At 48.1% G+C, this 23,810-nt stretch overlaps 1 protein-coding gene across 1 annotated transcript in view; it reads right to left on the bottom strand.

Moving 5' to 3' along the window:
* OTOG (otogelin) overlaps positions 1-23,810 on the bottom strand; it is a gene marked incomplete at both ends in the record, with an annotated part of 80,563 nt that overhangs the window by 6,535 nt on the left and 50,218 nt on the right. Inside the window, 18 exons of the mRNA XM_081280376.1 lie at positions 410-508; positions 780-881; positions 1,277-1,384; positions 1,545-1,649; positions 2,236-2,448; positions 2,643-2,837; positions 4,283-4,421; positions 4,581-4,801; positions 7,180-7,363; positions 10,378-10,467; positions 11,282-11,427; positions 11,742-11,910; positions 12,669-14,416; positions 15,004-15,083; positions 15,903-16,020; positions 17,942-18,220; positions 18,625-18,792; positions 21,221-21,247. Of these exons, the coding sequence (XP_081136502.1) occupies positions 410-508; positions 780-881; positions 1,277-1,384; positions 1,545-1,649; positions 2,236-2,448; positions 2,643-2,837; positions 4,283-4,421; positions 4,581-4,801; positions 7,180-7,363; positions 10,378-10,467; positions 11,282-11,427; positions 11,742-11,910; positions 12,669-14,416; positions 15,004-15,083; positions 15,903-16,020; positions 17,942-18,220; positions 18,625-18,792; positions 21,221-21,247 (4,191 nt within the window). The remainder of the gene's footprint in view (positions 1-409; positions 509-779; positions 882-1,276; positions 1,385-1,544; positions 1,650-2,235; positions 2,449-2,642; positions 2,838-4,282; positions 4,422-4,580; positions 4,802-7,179; positions 7,364-10,377; positions 10,468-11,281; positions 11,428-11,741; positions 11,911-12,668; positions 14,417-15,003; positions 15,084-15,902; positions 16,021-17,941; positions 18,221-18,624; positions 18,793-21,220; positions 21,248-23,810) is intronic.

The raw sequence follows: 23,810 nt of genomic DNA, 5'->3' as shown, positions 1-23,810 counted from the left end.
GATAAATAGGCAGACAGACCACTCACAGGTTTCTTTTTATCCCTGGGATTCATCCCTCTTCCTATAGATGGGGCCTCTCTGAGAATAAACATGGCAACATAGAACTTCTGACTCTGCATATTCAAGCTGGCTTAACTTTGCCATCCCCAGCCTTTACCTGAGGGCAAGTCTGAGCCATGAAAAGCTACTAACAAATTTAGAAGACATACTAACTCTGGCTTTGAGGACCCAGAGCTGCAGGTCAGGACAGCAGGGAAACACTCTCCAGGTTCCTCACTCATGTGACAAGACATTTTAAATACCCCCTATATACCTATGGTTTTTTTGTGCTCTGAAGACAAAGCAATGAATAAAATAGACTGAAACTCAATCTCCACTTTGGGAAGGGTGTTCCTGACCTGGAACTTACCACAGGACTTGTAGGGGCAACAGCGGTCTGGGCTCCATACCTCGACCAGCGTAGTGCCCATGCCACATTGCACCTGGGGGCAGCGGAATCTCTCACACACTGCCAGGGTGGAGAAGGGCAGGTAACACATCAATCAAAGACACCTTGGACTGTGAATACTCAGGATGCAACACTGGCCAAGAAGGGGGACAAGAACTCCCCTTCTGTCCCCACAATATCCTTTGATACACTCTGGAGTCTAGGGAAAGTCTAGCCTCCCAATGCCTCCCCATAGGGCTCCTTCAGGAGGCCCTGGTCCTGCTCCTGGAGGCACAGAAAGGTCCTGGAGTCCCTTTCCACATGGCCCTCCATGCACCTGGCCAAGACTCACCACACTCGTACAGAGGGCAGCAGAGCTCCGTGGTGTTCCTGTGCACCGTGAGTGCTTCCCCTTCCTGACACTCAGGGATGGGATCTGGACAATCACCACAGGCTGAGGGAGAAGAGGGGTCACTGCTGTCACAGAAGTCCCCCTCATGGAGGCTTGGTGCTGAGCAGGTTGCTAGAATGGGAGAGGGACACCTCAACAGCCCAGGTGTGGCAGGAGCTAAACTAAAAGCAACATTTCAGGGAACCGGTCCTGAGGTCAGAATCTGGATCTTCTCCCAATGTTTACCCAAAGTCTGACCCTGAACAAGCTCCAATTTCTTCATGCTCAGTAACCTAGGGGTAAAATGGCCCATTTTATTTTTGTCCCATACTACTTTCTGGACAGTGACTTTAGCTTTCTCCTCATGACCCCATCACAGGAAGACCCTCAGCCTTCCTTCCAGCCACCGTGACAGCAGAGGCAAGGAAGGGCTGACATCTGAGGGCACGTCTACGCACCGCAGAAGTAGGAGGTACAGCAGGAATCCACCAGGCGGCCTGTGATCAAGGTCTGGTCCTGGCGGCAACTGGGGACCAGCTCCGCTTCACACAGATTGGGGTCACACTCTGGGGAAAGAATGTAGGTGCTGAGAGCAGACACTGGCTGTCCACACCTGGGCCTCCACCCCAGCTCTGACCTAATCTCTAGCCAGAACCTAGTCCCAGAGCTGTCCTCCCCTGACTCCCCTCAGGATGATTCCATTCTCCCCACCCCCAGACCTCTCACCACAGCTGTAGCTGGGGCAGCAGGAGTCCTCCTGGAAGTGGGTGACGAGTCGGTAGCCTGGACGGCAGGTGGGGGCCAGTCCCTCACACAGAGTCTGGTTACACACTGACCCAGGGGGCACAGGACCTGTTACTTAGAGGCTGGGACATCCCCACTGCACTCCAGCACTGACATACCCTGGACACCTGATCTTACACCCCAAGTCCCCAGGTCTCCTCCTAAGAGGGGCCCCTGAGGGTCACACAAAGGCCCAGGACTTGGACAAAAGAGCAATAATCATTCATGGAGCTGTACCATGTGCCAAATGCTGCTCAAACCAGTATTAATACAATAATTAATTTTTGCAGTCAACTCAAAGTGACTATTAACTCTCATGTAACAGAAGAACAAATTGAGGCACAGCCAATGTTACATGAGTTGCCAGAAGTCACAGGCTACAAGGTGGTGGTGGAAGAGCTCACCAGGTGTCTGACCTAGGGCCAATGTCTTTAAATTAAGCACCACCTCATACCCACCCAAACCTCAGCTCCTGCCTGCCCCCACCCCTGGCGCGGTTCTCCACTCCTCCCAGCTCACCCCACACAAGATGCTTCAATTTTTTCAGGCCTCACCCATCAGGTTTGCCAGGCAGGGATGGAGTCATTTAACTGTCTTATAGTTGAGGGCCAGGGAAGTAAAGGCTGGGACTCACCACAGACAGTCCCCAGGCAGCAGGGGTCCTCAGTGGGCAGGAGTAGGGCCTCTTCCCCAAAGCGTGGGCAGCTTTCAGGCCGGGGGCGAGGACATTCCACGTCCACTGGTATGATGGTGTCTGGGGCTTGACACCGGTGCTGGCAGCAGCCGCTGAGGGAGCTGTTCCAGGTCTCCCCCAGGGCCCGCGGCACCCCCATGCTGTCGGTGCATGCTGCAGTGGAGGCATGTTGGGGCACAGAGGATTGAGGAAGAGAGAAGACTCAGACTGTCCCAGGCTAGACCCTCCCTGCCATACTGACCATTCCAGAGCAGAACTGAAAGGACACAGAGGGACCCCAGTTATGAGGAGCTATGAGGAGCTGAGGCCAGCCTGGGAGAGCCTGCACAGGGAGGGAAGGAACCTACCACACTTGTCCTCGGGGATGCAGAGCGCAGAGTGGCGCCGGTGCAGAATGGTGCCCTCAGAACAGACGCAGCCCTCACCCAGTACCTGGCACTGCTCAGGGTCCAGTGGACCCAGCATCCCATCCTGGCATGACTTGGGGGGCTCACAGGCTGCCACACAAGCTTGGTAGGTAGAATCACTGGAGCACAGGAAGGCTGCAGGGGCAAAGTGGGTACCAGGACTAGTTCAGACCCTATGGAGGGCTCCCCACTGACAGCCAAAGAGCAGGAAGTGGTGAGAAGAGGGCTCAGAGCACTGAGAGTACCTAAGTCAAGGGGCTTGGTGTGAGACCTCCTTCCTCTCCATCAGAAGTTAGCAAAGTACAGCCCACAGCCCAAATCCTGCCTGTGAAGTTGTACTAGAATGTAGCCATGGCATTTCTTGCACGATTCTTTCATATATTATATATCATCTGTGGCTCTTTTTGTAATATTGTCCTTGTACTAGAGAACATATGGCCCACAAAGCCTCAAATATTTGCTATCTGCCCTTTTAAGAAAAAGTTTACTAAGCCCTCACTCTAGATGACCGTTTTCACTGTTTGACTATAATAAATAGATTTCACATCATGGTGCAGTCCACACAAGTGTGTTGGACAGTGGTCCTTGAGCCTGACTGCAAAAGAATCTTTTGGCAATTTTGAAAACACCATTACTGGGAACCTGTCCCTGACCAGCTGAATCTCTGACTGGAAACCCAAGCACTGATATTTTCAGAAGTTCCCTGTGTGACTCAAAAGGGTAGTTGGGATTGAGAATGGCTGATGTATTGAAACTAAAAATATTTTTTCTAAAATAATATTTAATCTTCCTATATGCAATACAATCTAGTATTTTCTATTCTATTCTATTACACTTTTTAAAATGCTAGTGCTGGCCCCCAAGTTAACTTCATACCCCCCTGTGTTAGGATCCAAGGTTTGAAAAACTCTACAGTAGGTATTTATGTCTTTTCCTCTTTATCTGTCATTTTATAGGTATGGTCTTCCCTAACACTTTACAGGTATGAGCTGTACCCAACCTTTTTGTATGTGCTCGTGTTTAGAAATCAGATTGCTCTATCCCAGGCCATGCCTGCCTACTTACTATTGAGTGGAGATTAGAAGGGGGTGGATTTTATTTCCAACATCAAGGAAGGAGGAAGAGACCAAAATAAAAAATTAGGGCAAGAGAACTAATATTTGCATGCTAGTAACCATGTGATGGGCATGTGTAGGGCACCCTGCACACATTATTTACTATCATCTTCAAGATGACGCTAGAAGGAAGCTATAATTATTATCCCCATTTTATATATGGGAAACTCAAATAAATTTAAAAATATATTAAAATAAAATAATTGCTTTTTGAATTTTTAAATTTAATTTTTAAAAATTTATGATAATAAATTATAATAAAATAATTTTTATTGCTTAATATAAAATATAGATTGTTCATGAAATACTATTTATAAGTTTATTAATTAATATAAATCAACAAATGAAGGAACAGCTAAATTTGGAAAAGCATAGACTTAAACATGGGTCTGGAAGCCTCTTTATACTCTTAACAGGATGAGAACAAGAGTCCCAAAGGCAGAGATTCCCTGTTCCCCAACTCACGACAGTAGTCAGAGCGCCGCCACTCAATGCACACATGGAACTTGTGGCACATAGCCACGTATACGGTCAGTGCCACACAGGGTTGCTGCACATACTTGGTGTCCCGGATCCACAGCTCACAGAACAACTCTGGGGGAACCTGGGCATATGCATCAGGAAGTGCTGTCTACCTTAGTGCCCCAAATCCCAGGACCCAGCTCCTCCCAGCCATGCCCAGGGAAAAGAGTGTGCCTCTGCAAGTGGTTGCTGCCCCCTACCCCAGCCCAGGAGGTCTCCCCATGCTGAACTCAGCACATACAAAGCGGTGACAGGCGCTGAAGGTGCGGTTGGACACCATGCGAAGGCAGGGAGAGCAGTCTGCAGTGGCACAGCTGTCTGGGCGGAACCGGGTCTGGCCTTCTGAGGTCAAGGAGCTGGGCACCTGCCAGCTGTCCAGAAAGGGAGCAGGGTCCTCAGCCCTGCCCACCACAGAGCCATCCTTCAGGGTGAGGTCATTGGCTGCATCTCCATCACAGATCCCTGAAAGGGGCAGAATTATTCCAATAGTCACAAAAGCCACTACCCTCTGCCAAGTTCTCAGTTCTCACTCTGAAGGTTCACCATGACAATTCTTTGGAAAGTATTACTATTATCTCCATTTTATAGATAAGGGAAATGAGGTACAAAGAAACTAGGAAAACTCCTGTGAAAGAAAATGTCTTTGTCTTAAGGAAATACACTCAAAGTATTTAGGGATAAAAGGAGAGAAGTCTTGAATCTGTTTCTGGTTCAGAAAGTGCACACATGCATATGCACATGTGTATACACAAGTTGTATGTACGTACATACGTATATGCATGTATGTATACATGTATGTGTATATATATGGAGGGAGAAGCAAAAGCAAAAAAATGTGAATAAGTAGTATGTCTGGGCAAAAAATAATGGGACTTCCTTATAATATTTTTTCAACTTCTAAGTCTGACATTGAAATACAAAGTTATCCGAAAGAATATGCTTTAGTGATAGTAGGGGATAGGAAAGGTAGCAGAATACAACAGTCACTAATATGCCATTATGTAATAATGTGAGTATGTAACAGACGTGATTCTGCAATCTGTATTTGGGGTAAAAACGGGAGTTCAAAACCCAATTGAGTCTAATGTATGAAAGATGATATATCATGAGCTCTGTAATGTTTTGAACAATCAATAAAAAAAAGAATATGCTTTAGTGGAAACTGCTGGTTAATTGTAACACTGGTTACCTCTTCTTCGTCGAGCCAGTTAGCCTATTCTGCCCAGCCTCCCTTGTGGCTGGGTGAGACCATGTGACTGAGTCCCAGCCAATAGTATGTGAATAGAGGTGCAGGGCACCATTTCCAGACCTAGTCCACAGAAACTTCCCAAACACATTTTCTCTGTAGGGTTGGTAGCTTGTGCTAAAAATGGCAGAGCCACAAGATAGAAGGCATCTGGGCTTTGAGTAATCACTAATCATTTGGGAACTTGTGACTTCATCTCACACTCTAGCTCCAGACACATACTTCTCTGCCTGAAATGCTTTCTTAGACATGCTTTTTTTCAAGGGCATCTCAGATGCACCCATTCATGACCTTCCCAATTCTACATAAGAGTTGCTGGTTTGCAGGTCTTTCTTTCACAAAAAGTGACAGGACTCATTTTCCTTTGGATTCTCACTTATCTCATCATTCCCCCATTTGCCTAGTGGGATGCTCAGGATATTAGTTCAGATAAAATAGAGCTATAATCTGACTTTCTGCTCTGACATCTCCAACTACCAGTTTGGTGAATATGAAGCATAATTTGAGTCAAAGCTCTCAGATCTTATTAACAGTCTTAATGGACACATGTTAGGTCTTGATATTGAGTCACCGAGGAGTATCACAAAAGCATCCTTGGAAGAGTTGACCTGCTGACCACAGTGCTCTTTGCTAGGGATGAGCAGAGTATAAGGCAGAAATGGTGAGAAAGGAATGGTTGTGGTGGTACTGGTGGTGGTGGTGGGGTGTGTGTGCACATGCACATGTGTGAGTGTAATGAAAGGTGTGTCAGTGAGAATGGAAGCCCCATCAAACTGGGATTTTGTTTTGCTTACCGTTCTTTCCCCAGTGACTGATATTTAGTAATTATGTGTGGCACAAAGGAAAAATTAGCATGGGGCTGATTCACAAGTACAAGAGCACGTGTAGGGGGCATTTTGAATGCAGGGGCATGAATATGAATGAACACAATGGGTGCAGGTGGAGGATGGCGGTTGGGAGTGAGTGTGTGTGTGTCCATGAGACCTATCATCATGATCACAGCAATCTGTCATGGAGTGGCCTTGCAAGGAGAAGAAGTCCACATCTAGACTCTTCCTGTACCTCTTTTTCTTAGCCAAACACATCCAGTCCTTTAGAGTATGCTCTCTGTAATCATTCTATGGTCTAAAGAGCATTAGTTCTGCATGTTGTGGCAGCTCTGCCATATGCCCTTAGGCAACCACTTAACCTCCTTGGGCTCCCTTTCTTCTTTGGTTCAATGGGAATACTAAGGACCACCTCTTGGGGTTATTGTGTGAATGACCTGGAATAAGTGAACTCAGAGTGTGGAAGTGCTTTGTGAAGGGTCAGGCACATGCAGACGGGAGGGATTATCTGGCATTAGGAGGCTGTCAGGGAAGCTGACAGACAATCCTGGCTGAAGACAACTGGCTAAGACCACAGCACTGCACCATCTCCCTGCTAGCAGCTTCAGCTTCAGAACACAAGACCTTATACCCTGCTGTCCTGGCAGCTCTGTTGGTCCCACCCCTGGCCTAGTAAACTGTCCAGACTCTCCTGGTCCAGAAGAACCTGAGTCTGGTTGTGATGGACTAAGGAAACACTCCCCTCCCCCAGCTGGGTCCCACCTCACCACACAGGCCACGGCCTTGGGCCTTGCTGGCTTTGCTGGCCTCCAGGATCATGAGTCCTGAGCTGTGGAGCCACTGGATCTGGATGTATAAAGGAGTCCGGATCATGTACATGTGTCCTGTATCCTCAATTCGGAACCCGTACCTGTTCACAGGTGGCCGCACAGTCTGTGAGTCCACAGTTATCTGGAGAAGTGAGGGATTCAGTGTGAGCACAAGTTGCCCATCTGTCCTTCCATCCATCCATCTGTCCATCCTTCCATTCATCCATCCATTCATCCATCCTTTCATCCATCCCTTCATGCATACATCTGTCCATCCATCATCTGACAGACATTTATTAGGCATCTCCTATGTGCCAGGCTCTGTTTCAGGCACACATAACCAAGATACAGACCAAGGTGGCATGGGAGAATTTTAGAAATACTTTTATGAGCAAAAACAATAAAATTAACAGTAGGCAGGCTACATCTTGATGTTTGCATAAATATAAATCCTGAATCATTCCAATCATTTTCTTTTTTCCTGATTCTGCTCAGATAATTTCTTCTGGAAAAATTTCCCTAAATCATCAGCCTGGATTAGACATTCCTATGGGGTCAGTCCATCTCTGGGATGGACCACTGAGACAAAAATTTATTTGTTTGCTAGTCAAGTTTCCCATGAGTTTCTTAAGGGAAGAAACTATGTCTGATTCTTTGAATTCCCAGAACCTACATCTGGACTTGACACATACTGGGGGCTTAATCAGTATTTGTTAAATATTCAACACGCTCAGTTCTCACACTTTTAAATTCAAAGCTATGACCTCTGCTCTATATTAACAAGATTAAATTTGGATGTATCATGGGTTATTAGTTTTATGCTATAAAACTGAGAGAGGAAAAAGATTAAGATTATAAAATATTTATTATGACTTAACCTCCTTCTTTCAAGAATAAGCTATTTTATTAATCACTTTGCAAATTACCTAGCACATGAAAAACTGTGTTGGCATGGAGGGAATCCCAATCCAGGAGTCAGAAAACTTGTGACTTTGGACAAGTCTATCTTTCCCATAGCCTGAGCCTTCCTATTTGTTCCAAGAAGGGCTTGGGCTCCATGATCCATGAACATTCTCCAAGTTCTGGGAGTGAATATCCATATTTGAAGCCAGAGATCCTTGTCTATGTTCACAGGACTCCAAGTGTAAGCAAGGACAATGAACAAAAGTTTCAAAGGTAAGGATTTGGACTTCCTCTTCCAACCCATACAGAGTAATAAAGTCTGGATTTACCCTCTTGCCTATATAACCCCCCCCAAAAAAACTGACAAAATATATTAAAATATATTGAACAGTTGGCAGCACAATAGAGTAATTCCTGAAAAGGGGGAAACAAATGAGGTGAGCCCTATGATTGCCCATTGTTGCTCAGAGAGTTTCTAGGCCACGGTGTAAGGATAAAGCACCCAAGCAAAGCGTAGAAGTTACCCTGAATTTACAAGAGTTGGAGGTTCATGGAAGCCAACAAAGCTAGAGTTTGCAGGGCAGATTACTTTAGAGAACAGAGCTGAAGAGAAAAAGTTTGTGCTCTGAAGCTTTGTAGAGTCCCCCCTGACACTGTCCTGACTCTGTTCTGAATTTTCAGCTGAATATTGATCAGTACAGGTAAGAAAGCTACCTGAAACTATCCTTGTTAAATTTAAAAGGGTTCAGGTTTTGACAAATTGCATTTTCTGAGTGGAGTTAAGTTAGAAATCAATAACAGAAAAGTTTCTGGAAAATCACAAAATATTTGGATACTAAATAAAACACTTATAAATAACTCACGGGTCAAATAAAAGTCAAAGGTATATTTATGTTGAACTATAAAAAAAGTATGCTGAACTAATAAAACTGAAAACAACATAATAAAACATGTACAATACAGCTAATCAGTACTTAAAGGATAAACTGTAGCACTTCAGACTTCTGAAAAAAGAAGAGAGGTCTCAAATCAATGACCTGGGCTCCTACCTTAATAAACTAGAAAAAAAAAGACTAAATTAAACCCAGAGTAAGTAAAATAAATATTTGAGAAGAGCAGAAGTCAATGAAATAAAAAACAAAAACTATAGAGAAAACCTATGAATCCATTCTTTGAGAAGAACAATAAATCCCTAGCCAGCTGGTCAGGGACCACCAAAGACACAATTATTAGTATCAATGTTGTGGGCACCTCCTTCACCTCCTAACAACTGCTGTCTTCTGTCTCTGTGGTTTGTTTTTCCAAAATGTCACATAGATTGCACAAAGCATATGGTGAGATGCACCCACAATCAGGATGATTGAACTGTCCTATGACATGACTGTGGTGGTAGCTATGAGACTTCAGATTGTATATTATTAAGCAGAATGAATTTATGTGTGTAAATTATGCCTTAATTTTTAAGAATGAAGAAATAAAAAGACTAAGCAATGAAATTCAGGGAATATTTTCCATAAGCTTTCATTACATGATAAGCCCACTGTCCCTAGCCCTATTTATGAGAGCTCTAGTGTGATGACCTTGAGTTCAGAGATCAAGAGCAGATTCCTATAGGAAGGCTGCAGGTCTTTACACAGGAATGGGGGTGGAAATCATTACTCTGAGAATGGAGACATAGACCAGCCTGATAGGCAATCCTCTGCAGCTGGCACCCATGATCACAGACCACACCCTCAAAGTGACCTTCCTGCTCCTCTGTACTTTAGTACTGTCCTACCTACATGTGCCTTGGAGGCTGGTATATAGTCATTCCCTCTTGTGGGGAGGGAACCCCACTCAGGGTGGGCTAACCATGGGAGATTTAATTTCAAGCTTATGAAGCTTAGATTCAGGGATTCCTCACTTATATATCTCCTGAATTGTGCCCTATTAATGTGTTTACATGGCCATATGTTTTTATAAAAATTGCAAAAGTGAGATATTTTAACAGCAATTATTTAAGGCCACCGTGTCTTGCCATTTCATGGTCATCTTATCACAATCCCTCCTGGTGCCCTTCCTCCCCGTCAATGGAGTGGGAACAACTATTCTAATTAAAATAACTTCTAGATACACCTAATTTTGCTGTAATAAAAGAGTCTCTTCCTGCTCCTTGCCCCCAATTAAGTAAGTCTCAAGGCCCCTCCACCCTTGGATACCCTGACCCTCTATGACTGCTGCCCTGCATGGAGCTCATGTCTTTGATACACTCACCTTCCTATTGAAGCGGTCAACTGTGATCCGATGGGCCAGGTGAGTCACATTTAGTACCACCAGACAGAATGGGGGCCAGTTCAGATGTCCCTGCAGAGAGAATCCAGCCTCATCAACCCAGACCCCTGTTTTGAGTTTTGCTCAAAGTAAACAAGTACAGCAAGTGTGAGCACACTCACAGGGATGAACAAGGTACACGAAATCTCACAGAATATTTCTGGTTGCACCTGACCTCATGAAAACCCAGCCAAAAATAAATAAAATAAAATAAATAAGAAAAAAGCTGCCTCCTTCCGCCTGGCTCATGGGGGCATCCTAGTAGGCAATCCTCTGCAGCTGGCACCCATGATCACAGACCACACCCTCAAAGTGACCTTCCTGCTCCTCTGTACTTTAGTACTGTCCTACATGTGCCTTGGAGGCTGGTATACTGAGAATGGTGCCAGCCCCAGAAGGGCCAAGAGTGGTGCTCTCCACTCAACTCTTTCCCATGGTCACTTGGAGAGCTATCCTGAGAGACCATTCCAAGAGATTCCTGGGAGACAGAGGAAGCTGCAGAAGAGGTGTTTTCACATCTGTCCTCACCTCTGGGACCCTTTGAAACCAGCTAATGAGCCAAGCACAGTGGTGCACACCTGAAATCCCAGCTACTCAGGAGACTGAAGCAGGAGGATTGCAAGTTCAAAACCAGCCTCAGCAACTTAGCAAGGCCCTAAGCAATTTGGCAAGACCCTACCTCAAAATAAAAAATAAAAAGGGCTGGGGATGTGCCTCAGTGATAGAGCATCCCTGAGTTCAATTCCTGGTACAAACAAAACAAAACAATCAGCTCACTTCTCAATTGCCCCTCTAAATCTAGTTCAATTCTCAGGGCGTGTCAGGAAGGGAGGCAAGGCACAGTCACCAGGTTGGCACTTTTGCAGTCCAGGACATGGACACTGATCATTTCGTCTGGGCTCTGGCTGAGGATGTAGATGGCCTCCTTGAACAGGGCTACATGACTCCCATCGAAGGTCACGAAGCTCAGGTCAGGGAAGATTGAGCATCGACCTAGGGGCAAGGGCACGGGTAGGGCAGGAGGAAAATAAACAGATGCCTCCAAGGCCAAGGCCACTTAGGAAGACAGGGCAGGTGCCTGGGCCCTTTCCTAGATTATTCAGAGGCCTTGGGGTCTGGAGAGTGCCTCAGATCAAGTGTCTCACAGAGATCAGAGGCTGCAAGGGTAGGAAATCTGCCAGGTCAGAGGGTCATACTGATGAGAAGCCCATGGGAGAGGAGGCAGGGGAACACACAAATCAGGGGTAGAGGTCACATTGGGTAGGAGTACAAGAGGACACCGAGGCTTTGGCTGACCCATGACTCACAGGCACATTCCCAGAGGGGGCAGCAGTGGTCCCCGCCCACCCGCACTGCAAGGCCCAGGACCCCACAGTGAGGGGGTGCAGCGCTCTGAGGACAGTGCTGGGACTGGTTCACGCGAATCAGCTGGCCTTCTAGGCAGATGTGGCGGACGCAGTCCTGCTCTGCAATTGGCTGGGCACAGAGTGGAGAAACAGCATGAGTGCTCATCCCAGGGGCTACAGTCCCTCCTCTCTCCCCAAATCTGCTGGAACAGTGCAGGTTTCTAATAGGGCGGGGGACTTTGAAGTAAAACTACTAGGAAATGGTGCCCTCACTCTCTACCAGTCTACCAAACTGGGGTCTGAGGCTGCATATAGTGACAGATTGGGGACCAAGGGACAGATTCCCTGAAACCTCTGCATATCCACCTGCCCTCAGGTACACAGACATACAGTCATACAAACTCACACTCAGACACTCAAGCAAGCCTGCACATGCATGTGCATGTGTGTGGCACGTGCATACAAACACACCCATTTTCTCCCTGTTTTACATAAACATGTCTTACACACTACAAGAACACACACACACAAGCACTCATTGGAAGTCAGACACACATGAACACAAAAGTGGGAAGACCATCTCAATGCAGGTACTCAGACACAAACACACACCTACTGGCACACCCTTGTTCTCACACCCTGGGCATCACACCAAGCCATCCAATCAGCCCCCGGGGCCCAGATGGGCAGAGTAGGACCCAGCTATGGCTTCAGGGACCTAGAGGAGCCTGGGGAAGTTTTCAGACACCAGAAGATTTGGGCAAGCATGAGGACCGTGACTGCATCCTGGCAGCTGGTTAAAGATAGAGGCTGCAGCTGGCCCAGCAATGTACTAGTGTCCAGTCTAATGGCAGGGGGATAGAAGGCTTGGAGGGACAAGTCACTTACAACACAGGTGGCAGATGTATTGGCCTCAGTGGTGGTTGACAAGGACTCAGCAGGACCCTGTGCAATGCTCTGGGCTGGGGCTGAGCGCCCAGACTGCTCTGTAGTGGCCTCACCAACTGGCTCCACTTGGGGCTGGGGCCCTGCTGAGGTTCCGTGGGCCTCTGTCTGCTGAGGCAGCAGAACCAGTGAGCTCTCCCGGGAGCTCGTCCTGGCTGAAACATGGCCCAATGGGTAGGATGTGGGCACTGATGACACTGTGCCAGTCCAGAAGCCCTCAGCCTCAGTCACCAATGTGGCAAGGGTGCGGACCACAGCAGGTGTGAACTCTGTGGTCCCACCTTGGGCAGAACCATATACAGAAGTAGGCAAAGACACTTGCTTGGAGAGGATGGTCATTTTCTGTGTGGTGTTCTTTCGTGGAGCAATGGATACTGTGGAGGCCACCCCTGCAGCCATGGCCACACCTCCCGAGGTTGGGCGTTTGGCTCCCAGAAGCAGGCCTGGAGCTATGCTTGTTGTATCTTCAGCCGGGGTGAGAGGCAGTGCTGGGCTAAGTGTCAGAGCAGGTGGAGTTGTGGTTATCGTCAGAGACGTGGCCTGATGCTGAAGTGGAGGCATGATGACAGAGCCTTTGGGGCCTGATGTGGCCACTGAGGCAGATGTGCCCACCTTGGCCAAGGGTAGGCTGGTATCAGGAGGCAGACCAGAGAGGAGCTGGGATGGCCGAGTTGACTCCAGAGACCTGGAGGCTGTGGCCCCTAGCCCGTGAGCAACCGTGGTCAGGCTGGTGGCTACCAGGGGCCCTGGGGACAGAGCTGAAGGCCTGGTGGCTGAGATATGCTGGACTGGGAGGGGCAGGGCAGTGGGGACTAGACTTGGATGTGGGGATGCTGGCAGTCCTATGGGATGGCCATGCCCAGTCGCACCCTTCTCTGTGGATGGCACTACCTGCCTTCCTGTTGCGGCAAGAGAACTAACTGGAGTCTGCTGTGGTGCTGTGCTGGCCGTGGCCGGGGAGCTGCTGGGACTCGAAAGGGTCTGGGTCTGAATGGGCTGGGGGATCTCTGTCTTGTTTGTGACCTTAGCTAATGAGGGTGTCAACAAAGTCTTGTGGGATCCTGAGGAGGTAGGGGACATGGAGATCACTCCAGAAGAAGCCACAGGCCTGGAGGAGATACTTGCTGGCAAGGCAGGCTGTAGGGGTGTTGTCTTAATAGTCAAGGAGCCATGATCTGTGACTGTCACTGCTTTGGTCATGAGTGGGAAGCGAGGTGCAGGGGGTGACCGTGAGGAGACTGTGATGTTGGGGCTCCCTGCGAAGGTCATAGTCACCCTGGCTGTCTCCACAGCACCTGATACCATGCCAGGTGTGGGTGTCTGCAGCAAAAGGGGAAGGGTTGCAGATTCTGGGGGGTAGGAGGTGGCCAGGAGGCTGGTAGTCGCTCCCTTGCTGGCAGGGGCCTCTGTGGGGTGGGTAGAGAGGTTGGATGCAGTGAGCCCCAGCGGCTGTTGCAGAGAGGACTGGGTGGGGCTTGGGGACAGTACTGGCGCTTTACTGGCTGCCATTGGTGGGTTCAGGGCCCCCGTGAGTGGAGCTGCTGGAGTGAGAGCTGGCCTGTAGGTGGGGGCCCTGAAAGTTTCCTGAAGAAGTTGAGGTTGCTTGTCACTGGAGGTGGGTGGCACTTGCCCGAGAGGCAGAGTCTCATTGCCAAGCGCCCCTGCGGGAACCCAAATTGCAGGCTCTACACCTGAGCAGACAAGAGAAGAGGTTCGGAAGGTGAGATGACTGCAGCCCCAGGCTACCATCACTGGGCAAGACTGAGGTGTGGGCCTGGACAACTGGCACCCTAACTGATAGGGTGAGGACAGCTTCCAATGGCTGTGCCTTGACATTGGATGACTTTAGAGAAGTTATTAGACTGCCCCGACCTCAAATCCTGATCCAGAGCCAAGAGAACTAAGTCTAAGCCTGGCTGCCCCACTTACTCATTATAAGATACCAAGCTGAAGGCTGGGGTTGTGTCTTAGTAGTAGAGCACTTGCTTGGCATGTGTGAGGCACTAGGTTCGATTCTCGGCACCACATATAAATAAATTATTTAATTAAATAAAGGTCGACCCCAAGCTGGTGCTATTCCCACTCTATGCCTTGTTTTTTTCTCTCTCTCTATAAATGGATCGAGTGGGCCAGATGAGGCTCTGCCTGCTCTTTTTCCTTTGGAAGGCCTTGTGCTGACCCTGTTGATCGAGGACCCAGGGTTCTGGGCATGACTCCTCAGTAACACCCCGAGGACTGGAGGAAATCTGAGGGAGAAAGGAAAATTCAGGCCACTTACAATCCTCCAAGTAGACACATCTCTGTGTGACTTCATCCAGGACCTTGGGAGCAGGGCACACAGGGACACAGCCTTCTATCCTGAGGACAGAGCAGGGAGCAGTTTAATGGTCTAAAATATGTGTTGTCACCCTTTCTTACCTGGATAAAACAGGTCTCATCCTTCCTTAGGATACGTGTGTGTATGTGCCCAGGCTTATCATACACACTCTCACATGAGCCTCCACAGAGATACTGTCACACACATGTACAGGAGCTCACATACCCAAATATATGTGCCATACACTCCTACACACTCCTACCCATCAAGCTAAAAGGGAGAATGTATGCACAGGATACAGTTATGCACACACTGTGCACATGCTCACATGTCTCCACAAAGGCACATTCTCACACAGCCTCATGTACTCCCTGCAAACCTGAAGGGTTCCAAAATATTTACACATACATACATATCTACACAGGCTCCCACAAACAATAATGTATCACCTTGTGCATGTACACAATACCCACCTACATGCAGCTCACATGTGTACAGGTACAGCTGTGGACAGCTCATGTACTCTTGGATATACAAATATACACAAGGCTCAGCTGTAAGTACATCATACACAAGTAGATATACACACATTTGTGGGTCTGTTTGTATGTGTGTCACACTCAAATATAAAGATATAAAGAAACACATTTACTCTGGGGCATACATCCCCATACACACAAGAAACACTCATATACAGGTACATTTGAGTACATACATCTTAATACATGCTCATGCGCATGCCCACAGACTACAAACAAGCCCATTCACACGTGTGTATGTGTATACAAACATGTACATATATATGCTCAAAACCCTTGTGCACATCTGGACTCCACACCCAGAATCCCCTGGCCCCTCACCTGGGTACATCCTGGCAGCTGGCTGCCTGTGGGTCCCGGCAGGTTTGGAAGCAGGGGCTGGCACAGGCATCGTAGCGCCACTCACAGATTGGGTAGGCAGCCCCCAGTGACTTGGCATCTAGAAAGATGAGAGTCTTTCGACTGATGGAGGCTGGGCACCAGCTCTGTCAAGCAACAGAGCACAGAGGTAATCCCTGCTCAGCGCATGACCTCCCTACCCAGTGGAGGAGTCAAGTGGACTCGTGTAGGAAAAGTGAAGGGAGAAAAATCCAAGCTAAGAGAACTATATCCATGATGGCTGGGGTCAGAGTCTTGGAATCCTAGGGATAGGGAGCTTTGAATTTGGGGTAGGCTGAACCTGAGAGAGCCCTCATATGAGTAGGTGGATTGGGGTTTTGAGGATGGCCAAAGAGGAGGCTTGGACTGCTGATCTTTCACTAAGGCTTCTTTGTCACCCTGCTTCTCTGGGACTTGGTTCCAGGATTGCCCTGTACCCCAGGACACAGTCACCCCCCCCTTATGCTCTACTCTGGCAGGGCCACTGCAGACCTCTATGAAGATAAGAGGCTCACCCTTGAGGGGTGGAGTGAGGCACTGGGGAACTCTGAGCCCAAGGCCCTGCTGGAATACTGTCCAGCAGGTAGAGGAGGCCCTCTTCCCCAAGCTCTGCTTTCTGTATCCAGGGGCCTTCCCAAAGTAGCCTCTCAGGACCTGGATACAGCTTGAGAACTGCCCTTGTTGCCCCAGTAGCTGGAGCAATGATGACAATAACAATAACCAACTCTTACACAGCACCTCGCCCTACACTAAACAGTTCATACATACTTACTCATTAATCCTCCCGATAATCCTATGAAGTAGGCATTGTTATTAACCCCAGTATATAGATGAAGAAACTGAAGCACAGATGATGGTGGGAAAATAAACTTTTCCAGGGGAGATGTTCTCAAAAGAGGCCCCTGTGGCCAGTGCTGGATAAATTAGGGAAGGCTCTGTGGCCTGTGATGACTATGTTGGCACAAGCGACCAGTCTCTAAAACTGCAGTCTGAGCAGGGAGGTGTGGGCAGGCTCTGCCACAAGCTGAGGGGAGCAGCCTCACCCTGTCAGCCCGTTCTGACCCTGATCCCCACATTGCTACCAACCATGAAGAAACTGCTTTTCCAAGAGCTTGGCATTTAGGTAACATCTACTATGTGTCAGCCCAGTGCAAAGCTCTTGGGAACCAGTCCATCCTCACAGCAGCCTTCTGAGGCATATGTTCCCATTTTAGAGGTAAAGTCACAGAATGATGGAGGTTGTCCAAGTACCAAGGACCAGGGTCAGGATTAGAGCTCAGGCTGTCCAGCTTCAAAACCTGGGATCATTCTACTCTGCCTTAGTGTCTTCAAGAGAGAGACACAGCCTACTTCTGCCATCAGTTGGTGATGAATTTATAGAGACTGGGGTTCATGGAGGACTCAGTGTATGACCGCTTCCTGTAAGAATGGCCCCGAGGTTTAGGCAGAGATCTACATTTTGGGAACAGACCTACCTGGCAGGGGGAGAGTAAGCCTTAGCCTCTAGTAGAAAGACGAGGGAGCTGCCCCACCACTGCACAGGCCTCCCATGGGAGAAGTGGAGGCTGCTGGCTCCTCAGTCTGGTGCCCCAGTGGGCGGTCTCTAAGCTATGGAGCAGACGTGCAACCATCCGCAGGAAACCTGAGCCATCAGCTATGTGAGCTGCCACCAGGATCATTTTTCCCCTCACTTCCACAAAGGCCACATATTTTTAGACCATGTAATTAGCCTGTGATAGGAGGCAGGACCCAGGAAACTGGCTGGTCCCCAAGCCACACTGTTCATGGCTCCCTAGACTGGGAACATGGAGAACAGGTCACTTTCTATCCTAGGGGAGGATGCTTATGGCCTCCCTCTGCCAGGAGGGTAAGAGTTCTGTCTATTAGGGCAATGGGAAAGGAGTAGCTGGGAAAGGGCAGGAAGAGTAGTTGAGTGAGGACCAAGGGCCAAAGCCCAAGGGTGATGGCAAGGAGACACCTACCCCAAAGGTGGAAGAGTGTGCCCCAGCGGAATGCCTCTGTGTGCTCATATAGCCGCAAGGTCAGCCCAAGGCCTGATACATAGAGGAAGAAGCCTGGCTTTGCCAGAGATTCCAGGGCCACCAGGCCCACCCGCCATGTCCCTTGATGCAGCAAGAAGGAGGCGTGGTGGTGGAAGGTTTCACTGCCCTGCCACTTAGCCAGCTCCACAGACCCATTGGCGGTGATGTGGAAGAAGAAGTTGGGTCTGTCTGCTGCCTCCAGGGAAACCACATCTGGGTCTGCACAGAGACACATGGGTAAGGTCAGCACAGAGGGGTCCAGACTGAGGGTGAGCAGGCAGCATGCTGGCACAGGTCTACATTCACAATTGGCTCAGGGTGGCAGTCCCCTGTGGGCTAACTGGGTCCTGCTCCTCCATAGCTTACCTGGTTCCCTCAGCCAACTACTTCTGCCTGCCAGCTGCCTCCTGTTCCCACTATCTCTGTCTGGGGGGAGGTGAAGGTTTACAGAAGTCCCTGACTACAGAGCCTCAGAAGGTGGCTGAACTGCCTCCTTCTCTCATATCCTCCCCCCCTCTCTCCCTCCCTCCTTCCCTCCTTTCTCTCCTTCCCTCCCAGCCTCCCCTCCTTCAGCACCTGCCTCTCTCCCAAAAGAGCTGGACTGAGGCCAGGGTGGGACTTACCATGGGCCTTTGCCTTGTACAGAGCAGCTGTCAGCAGGAAATTCACGATGTCCCCTGGCGCCACATCTTCTGCCCTCACTAGGGCTATGTCATTGCCCACAGCCTTCATGACCACCAGGGCACCACTAGCCGCCACACTGGACAGCTGGTAGGGGCCCTTACCTAGTGCTAGAGAAAAGAGGCCAGTCATAAGCCCCAACTCCCATCCACCCATCTCACCTACATCAGAGGCTGGGTGCCAGGGAGGGACTGTTTGTGGCCTCTTATCCCAGGCTTTGATGTCTATAAGAAGGAAGGGAGAGGAGATTCAGGCTGGAAGCCCCTGAAGGGAATTGACCCTCTACACAGTGGCTGAATCTTTCACAGAGAAAGAGAACCTCAGAAGAAGGACACCCCCAAAGGGTACCCAGGCCCCCAAATGTCTCTCCATGCCTATCTCACTCCTGCAACATTTCCATGTCAGTCATTTCTCTGCTCTGTGTCACCCTAAGACAAGACATCTATACCTAATCTCTGCCTATCCACTGCCTGAGAAACAAAGACCAGGAGAGTTGGGTTCAGCAGTAGCATTCACCTTTTTATTTCAAGCACATGACACTTTAGTGTCTTCAGGTTCTGTAGCTGTGGGTATAGGTTAGAGTGGGATGTGGATTTCCTAGGTGAATGCAAGTCTCCTGAGATTCCTGCCTCTGGTGTGCTCCCATGGCTACCTGAACAACATTCTCTTCTGGGACTGGTCTGGGGCCTTTCCCCATGCCTTTCCCCCATAGATCCAATGAGCCCAACCCTCCCCTGCCACACACACACCTGTGCCACCCCTTCCCCTACTCCCTGGCCCCTGCCACACTGAACTTCTCTCACTCTTCCTTAAAAGAGCCATGCTCTGTCCTAGCTCGTTTCTCCATCATGCTGTTCCACCCCCACAGAGTAGTCCTCTGTTTTGTGCCTGGCATATGCCTACGCAGTCTCTAGGGACAAGCTCAAATGTCACCTCCTTGGTGAAGCTTTCCCTGCACCCTCTCCTGCAACACACAAAAGTTTTCCCTCTTTCTTTGTGCCCCACCAGCTCTATGATGAGGATCTGAACTGGGGGTCCCTGTAATCTTCCCCACCAAAGAGAAGATGGGCTGTCCTATATGGTAAATGGTAACAACTGGCTCTGGAAAAGTAAAAGTGAGTGTGAAGTGTTTGCTGATTTCCATGGTGTAAATATTCTCGGCAGTGATCGATTTCAAACTACCAACTGAATGAGGAGTTAGGAACACAAACTGGGTGCCAGGGAGGCAGTGAGAACTGCTCCAGGGATCCCTTGTGACAGGTCCCTTTACCGTTGACTTCCCAGCACCCCACAGGGCCTGGGCCAGAAATGTTGGTAGAAGAGTGGAGCAAGGAACGAAGAGGTGGGCGGGTGAGTAGGTGGAGGATGCTAGAAACAGCTTGTCCTTTGCCAGTTATTGCCACCCAAAATGCCACAGAAGGGAGAAATCTCTGCTCAGAGCTGTTTTGCTGAAATGTCTTGCCTGATGTCAGACAGGCCCTGCCTGTCCCAGGATTGCAATTCTTCCATTAGAGATTCATTCCTTTAGGAGTTGAAGATTTGGGGCCAGTAGGATTCCCTAGGGACCAACATTTTGGCATTTTGGTCCCTAGGGACCAACATTATACCATAGTCTAGCCCTAATCTTGCAGACCCCCTAACTGGGGGTCTTTTTAAGGAGAGAGGGCAAAATTCCCCTAACCCGTCCCCTTCCTGCCATATTCTTGTCAGGGGTTGAGTCTCAAACCAAAATCAGATAATGCAGGTAAATGAGGACAAAGCCTTAGGCCTATACCCACACAGACTAGCTCGTGCAGGATGATACCTCGAGGGTTGGGGGCTTGGAAGTCAAGGTTGAACAGCACTAAGGATCAGAGGAGCATCCATCTCTGCCAAGGCCTGACCTTGGCCCAACTGAACAAAATTCAGTGCTGAAAAATACTCTGGGTAGCCCTCCCCCTGCTGCCAGGTCAGCCCCAGGATGAAATTGATCATATGGCTCTAATGCTGGATACTAAACCTCCTTGGGTCCTTAGTTATGACCTTTGATTTTGCCCTCATTAACAATCTAGGTGTGTGAGCATATCTTGGTATCCTGAAACCTTGACTATATTTGAAGATGGATCTGACAGGCCATATGTTTTGCCCCAGGATTCCTCAGAAAGAGCAGTTTGCATTTGCTTTTGCCAACTCAAATCTTCAGGGAACCTAAGACGACACTCCGTGGGCCTGATGAGCTACATTAGGAAGGCAGCAAAGAAGGCACATTGGTGCAAATGGGGGTTGTACTTCCTGGCAAAGCTGCCCTGGGTGAGCACAATCTCTGGGAAGCTGACTGGCCTGGGCCCACACAGGGCCTGCAGGAACCAATAGAACAGGTTCCCTGGGCATCCCTAGGCCCCACACTATCAGGGCTATTTGCATAACAGAGTTCCTCCCAGATCTATGTAAGCTCTTCTAGAGACAGCTGCACCTCAGGATGGCCAATGCTGGTGTGGTATAAGGGTAGGGCTGACAGTTCCTAGCCCTTGAATCTCCATTTGGGGACAATGGGCTTACCTTTGTTAAAGAAGTCACAGTCATATGCTGAAAGAGAGAACAGAGACTTCTTGAGAGCTGGTTCAGAGCCTGGAACAGATAGAGTCAAGGCCCCTAGCCTACCAGCCTCCCTCCTTCCCCAAGAGCCAGGCCTGGCCTGGCTTCCAAACTCCAAGATTTAGGAATGGTCTTAGATTCAGATGTCTTAAGGATAAGGAAATACAGCAGTTCCTCTATGCACCCCCAGCACAAGACTCAAAGCCTGTCACAAAGTAGGTGTTCAGCAATGGGTTGAATAAATGAATGAATGAATGCTGGCAGAAGGTTGTATTTTGTGTGGCTTTAAAGAGTAGGTTTAGAATCAAGGAGTAGGAGCTCCAACTGGAAATATCGTGGAAGATCTCCAGAGGAGGAACGCAAGCATAAGAAAGAAGGTGGTTTTCAAAGAGCTTTGAGTGGAAAGGGGACCAAGGGCCTCCAGAGTCCCAAGCTTCTTCAGGCTCTTCTGTGTAATCTCCCTGGCTCAGAAGTACTTCCAACAATCAGTCAGGCATTGACAAGCTCCTAGCAGTGATCTTAGCACACCCTCTAGTGGCAGAGTCTAGAACCACAGCCTGTTCCCCTGGTGCCTCAGCCATGGATTCCTCAATCCACAAGAGTAAGCTGGGACCTTGCAGGGATACCTAAAACCAGGAATAAGGTTGTGAGGTATGAGCTGGGTGGACCTGGGATAAAGGTTGAGGAGGGGTCCGCTTTACACGTATGTATGGTCTGAAGACAGTCACCAACTCCACTCCACACTCCAAGCCTATGGTTAACATCTTTGACATTGTCCTCCATCAAGGGCACTCGTTCAGGAAGTAACCTGCCATGTGGCAACAGGAGAGTACCAATCTCTCCTCATTTGTGAACCCTGCTCTGAATAAACATAACTTGAACTAGAAATTCTACGTCCAAGTCTCTGGTTTCAGCTATGTACCCAGCCAACAGGTGGCTCAGAAGAGTCCTTAAAAGCCAGCTATCTGGGGTCATAGCAGAGTTCAAATCCCATGTCTCTTCATTCATCAACTGAGTGTGCTGGGGCAGGTTACTTAACATCTGCCAAATTTAGTGTCCTCCTGCTATCACCTTCCAGGGTAAGGCAAAATGCTTGCCTCAGGCAATATTTAAGGAGAGAGGGCAAAATTCCCAGTAATTAAATTGTGAAAGTTGTCAGAACCAAACGGAGTCACTTGTGTAAAGCTCCAACAGCAGCAACAAAATAATTCAGGAAACCAGGAAGGCATGAAAGGGGATCTCACACATACACACCTGGAAATAAGAACTACCACAAAAACCTGCCCGAACTACACCCCTGCACCAAGAACACTTCTGCAAGGACATCTGTTCTAAACTGTCTGTTCAATCTTGGACTATTAATCCTTGTTTTTAATCTTTACAGCCAAGGATTGTTTTGCTTCCAAAATATCATATAAATATCATTTTGCCTCTAAGAACTTCCCCTTGCCACAGCCTCTTTGAATACACTCTCAGCTTACTCTGGCAGACATATTCCCACTGCAGTGCTATTCCCAAATAAACTTATTAGTCTCTGAAGAATTTTTCTCTGTGTCTTATTTAGTTTAATAAAATAAATGCTACTTTAATGCAATGGTTTTTCTACACCAAAATTAATGCAAAAGTCCATGATAAAATATCAAATTTTAAAATAAAGATGGGCTGAGCCTGAGGCAAAAGGAAAAAAAATCAATAATATTGATCCTTTGATATTTTGTTCATCAAGGATTTTTTTGCAGCCATTTTTATTTTTTAAAAAACATTGCATTAATATGTTATTTTGCTTGTTTCCTGAGTTTTCTGGTGCCCCCTAAGTCTCATGCTTCAATGAGTATCTCACTCACCTCACTCTAGTCCTGGGTATCAATGAGATAATGCACACATGGCACAGAGCCTGGCTCACAGTAGATACTATGTAAGTGTCTGTGTCCCTCTCCTTCCTGAAAGATTGCTATCAGAGAAGCAGAGGGACAGAGAGAATGCATGAAGACCCAGGGCATATGTGGTAAAGGATCTTAGAGGAAAACAGGCAAAAGAAAGAGAGGTTCAAGGCAGGTGCTTCCCATCATCCTCCTAGGGTCTTCCTACCTGAAGGACATACCAGCACCCATGTCTCCATGAAAAAAATGACTGCAACCCCCACAACAAGTGCAGAGCACTGGGTCAAATGCTTCCCATGTATTGTCTCATGTACATCCTAACAGTTGTCTCCACCCCTCTACTACAGAGAAGGAAACTCAGTGTAAGGAATGTACCTAGGCCAGCTGGCTTAGTGGAACTGGGGTCCAAACACGGATGGTCTGACTCCAGAACCTGGGTAATCACTATTGCACCCAAACATGGAGTATGCTTGTATCAGGGAGATCCATTGTGTGCAGAAATATATAACCAGTAATCAATTAATAATCATTAACTTTCCATATATTTACTTCATCTTTTAAACATTAACTTTTATAGACAATATTAAATATTGTTAATAGTTAACATTAAATATTAGTATATTATGCATTATATTTAAAATTGTTCTGTAATATATTTCTACTACCACTGATAT

This window comes from Spermophilus citellus (genome assembly GCF_964194105.1).
Source record: "Spermophilus citellus genome assembly, chromosome: 2".
In the NCBI taxonomy this organism is placed as follows: domain Eukaryota; kingdom Metazoa; phylum Chordata; class Mammalia; order Rodentia; family Sciuridae; genus Spermophilus; species Spermophilus citellus.
The sequence above is the reverse complement of the archived record's forward strand: the minus strand, read 5'-3'. Positions and strand labels throughout refer to the sequence as shown.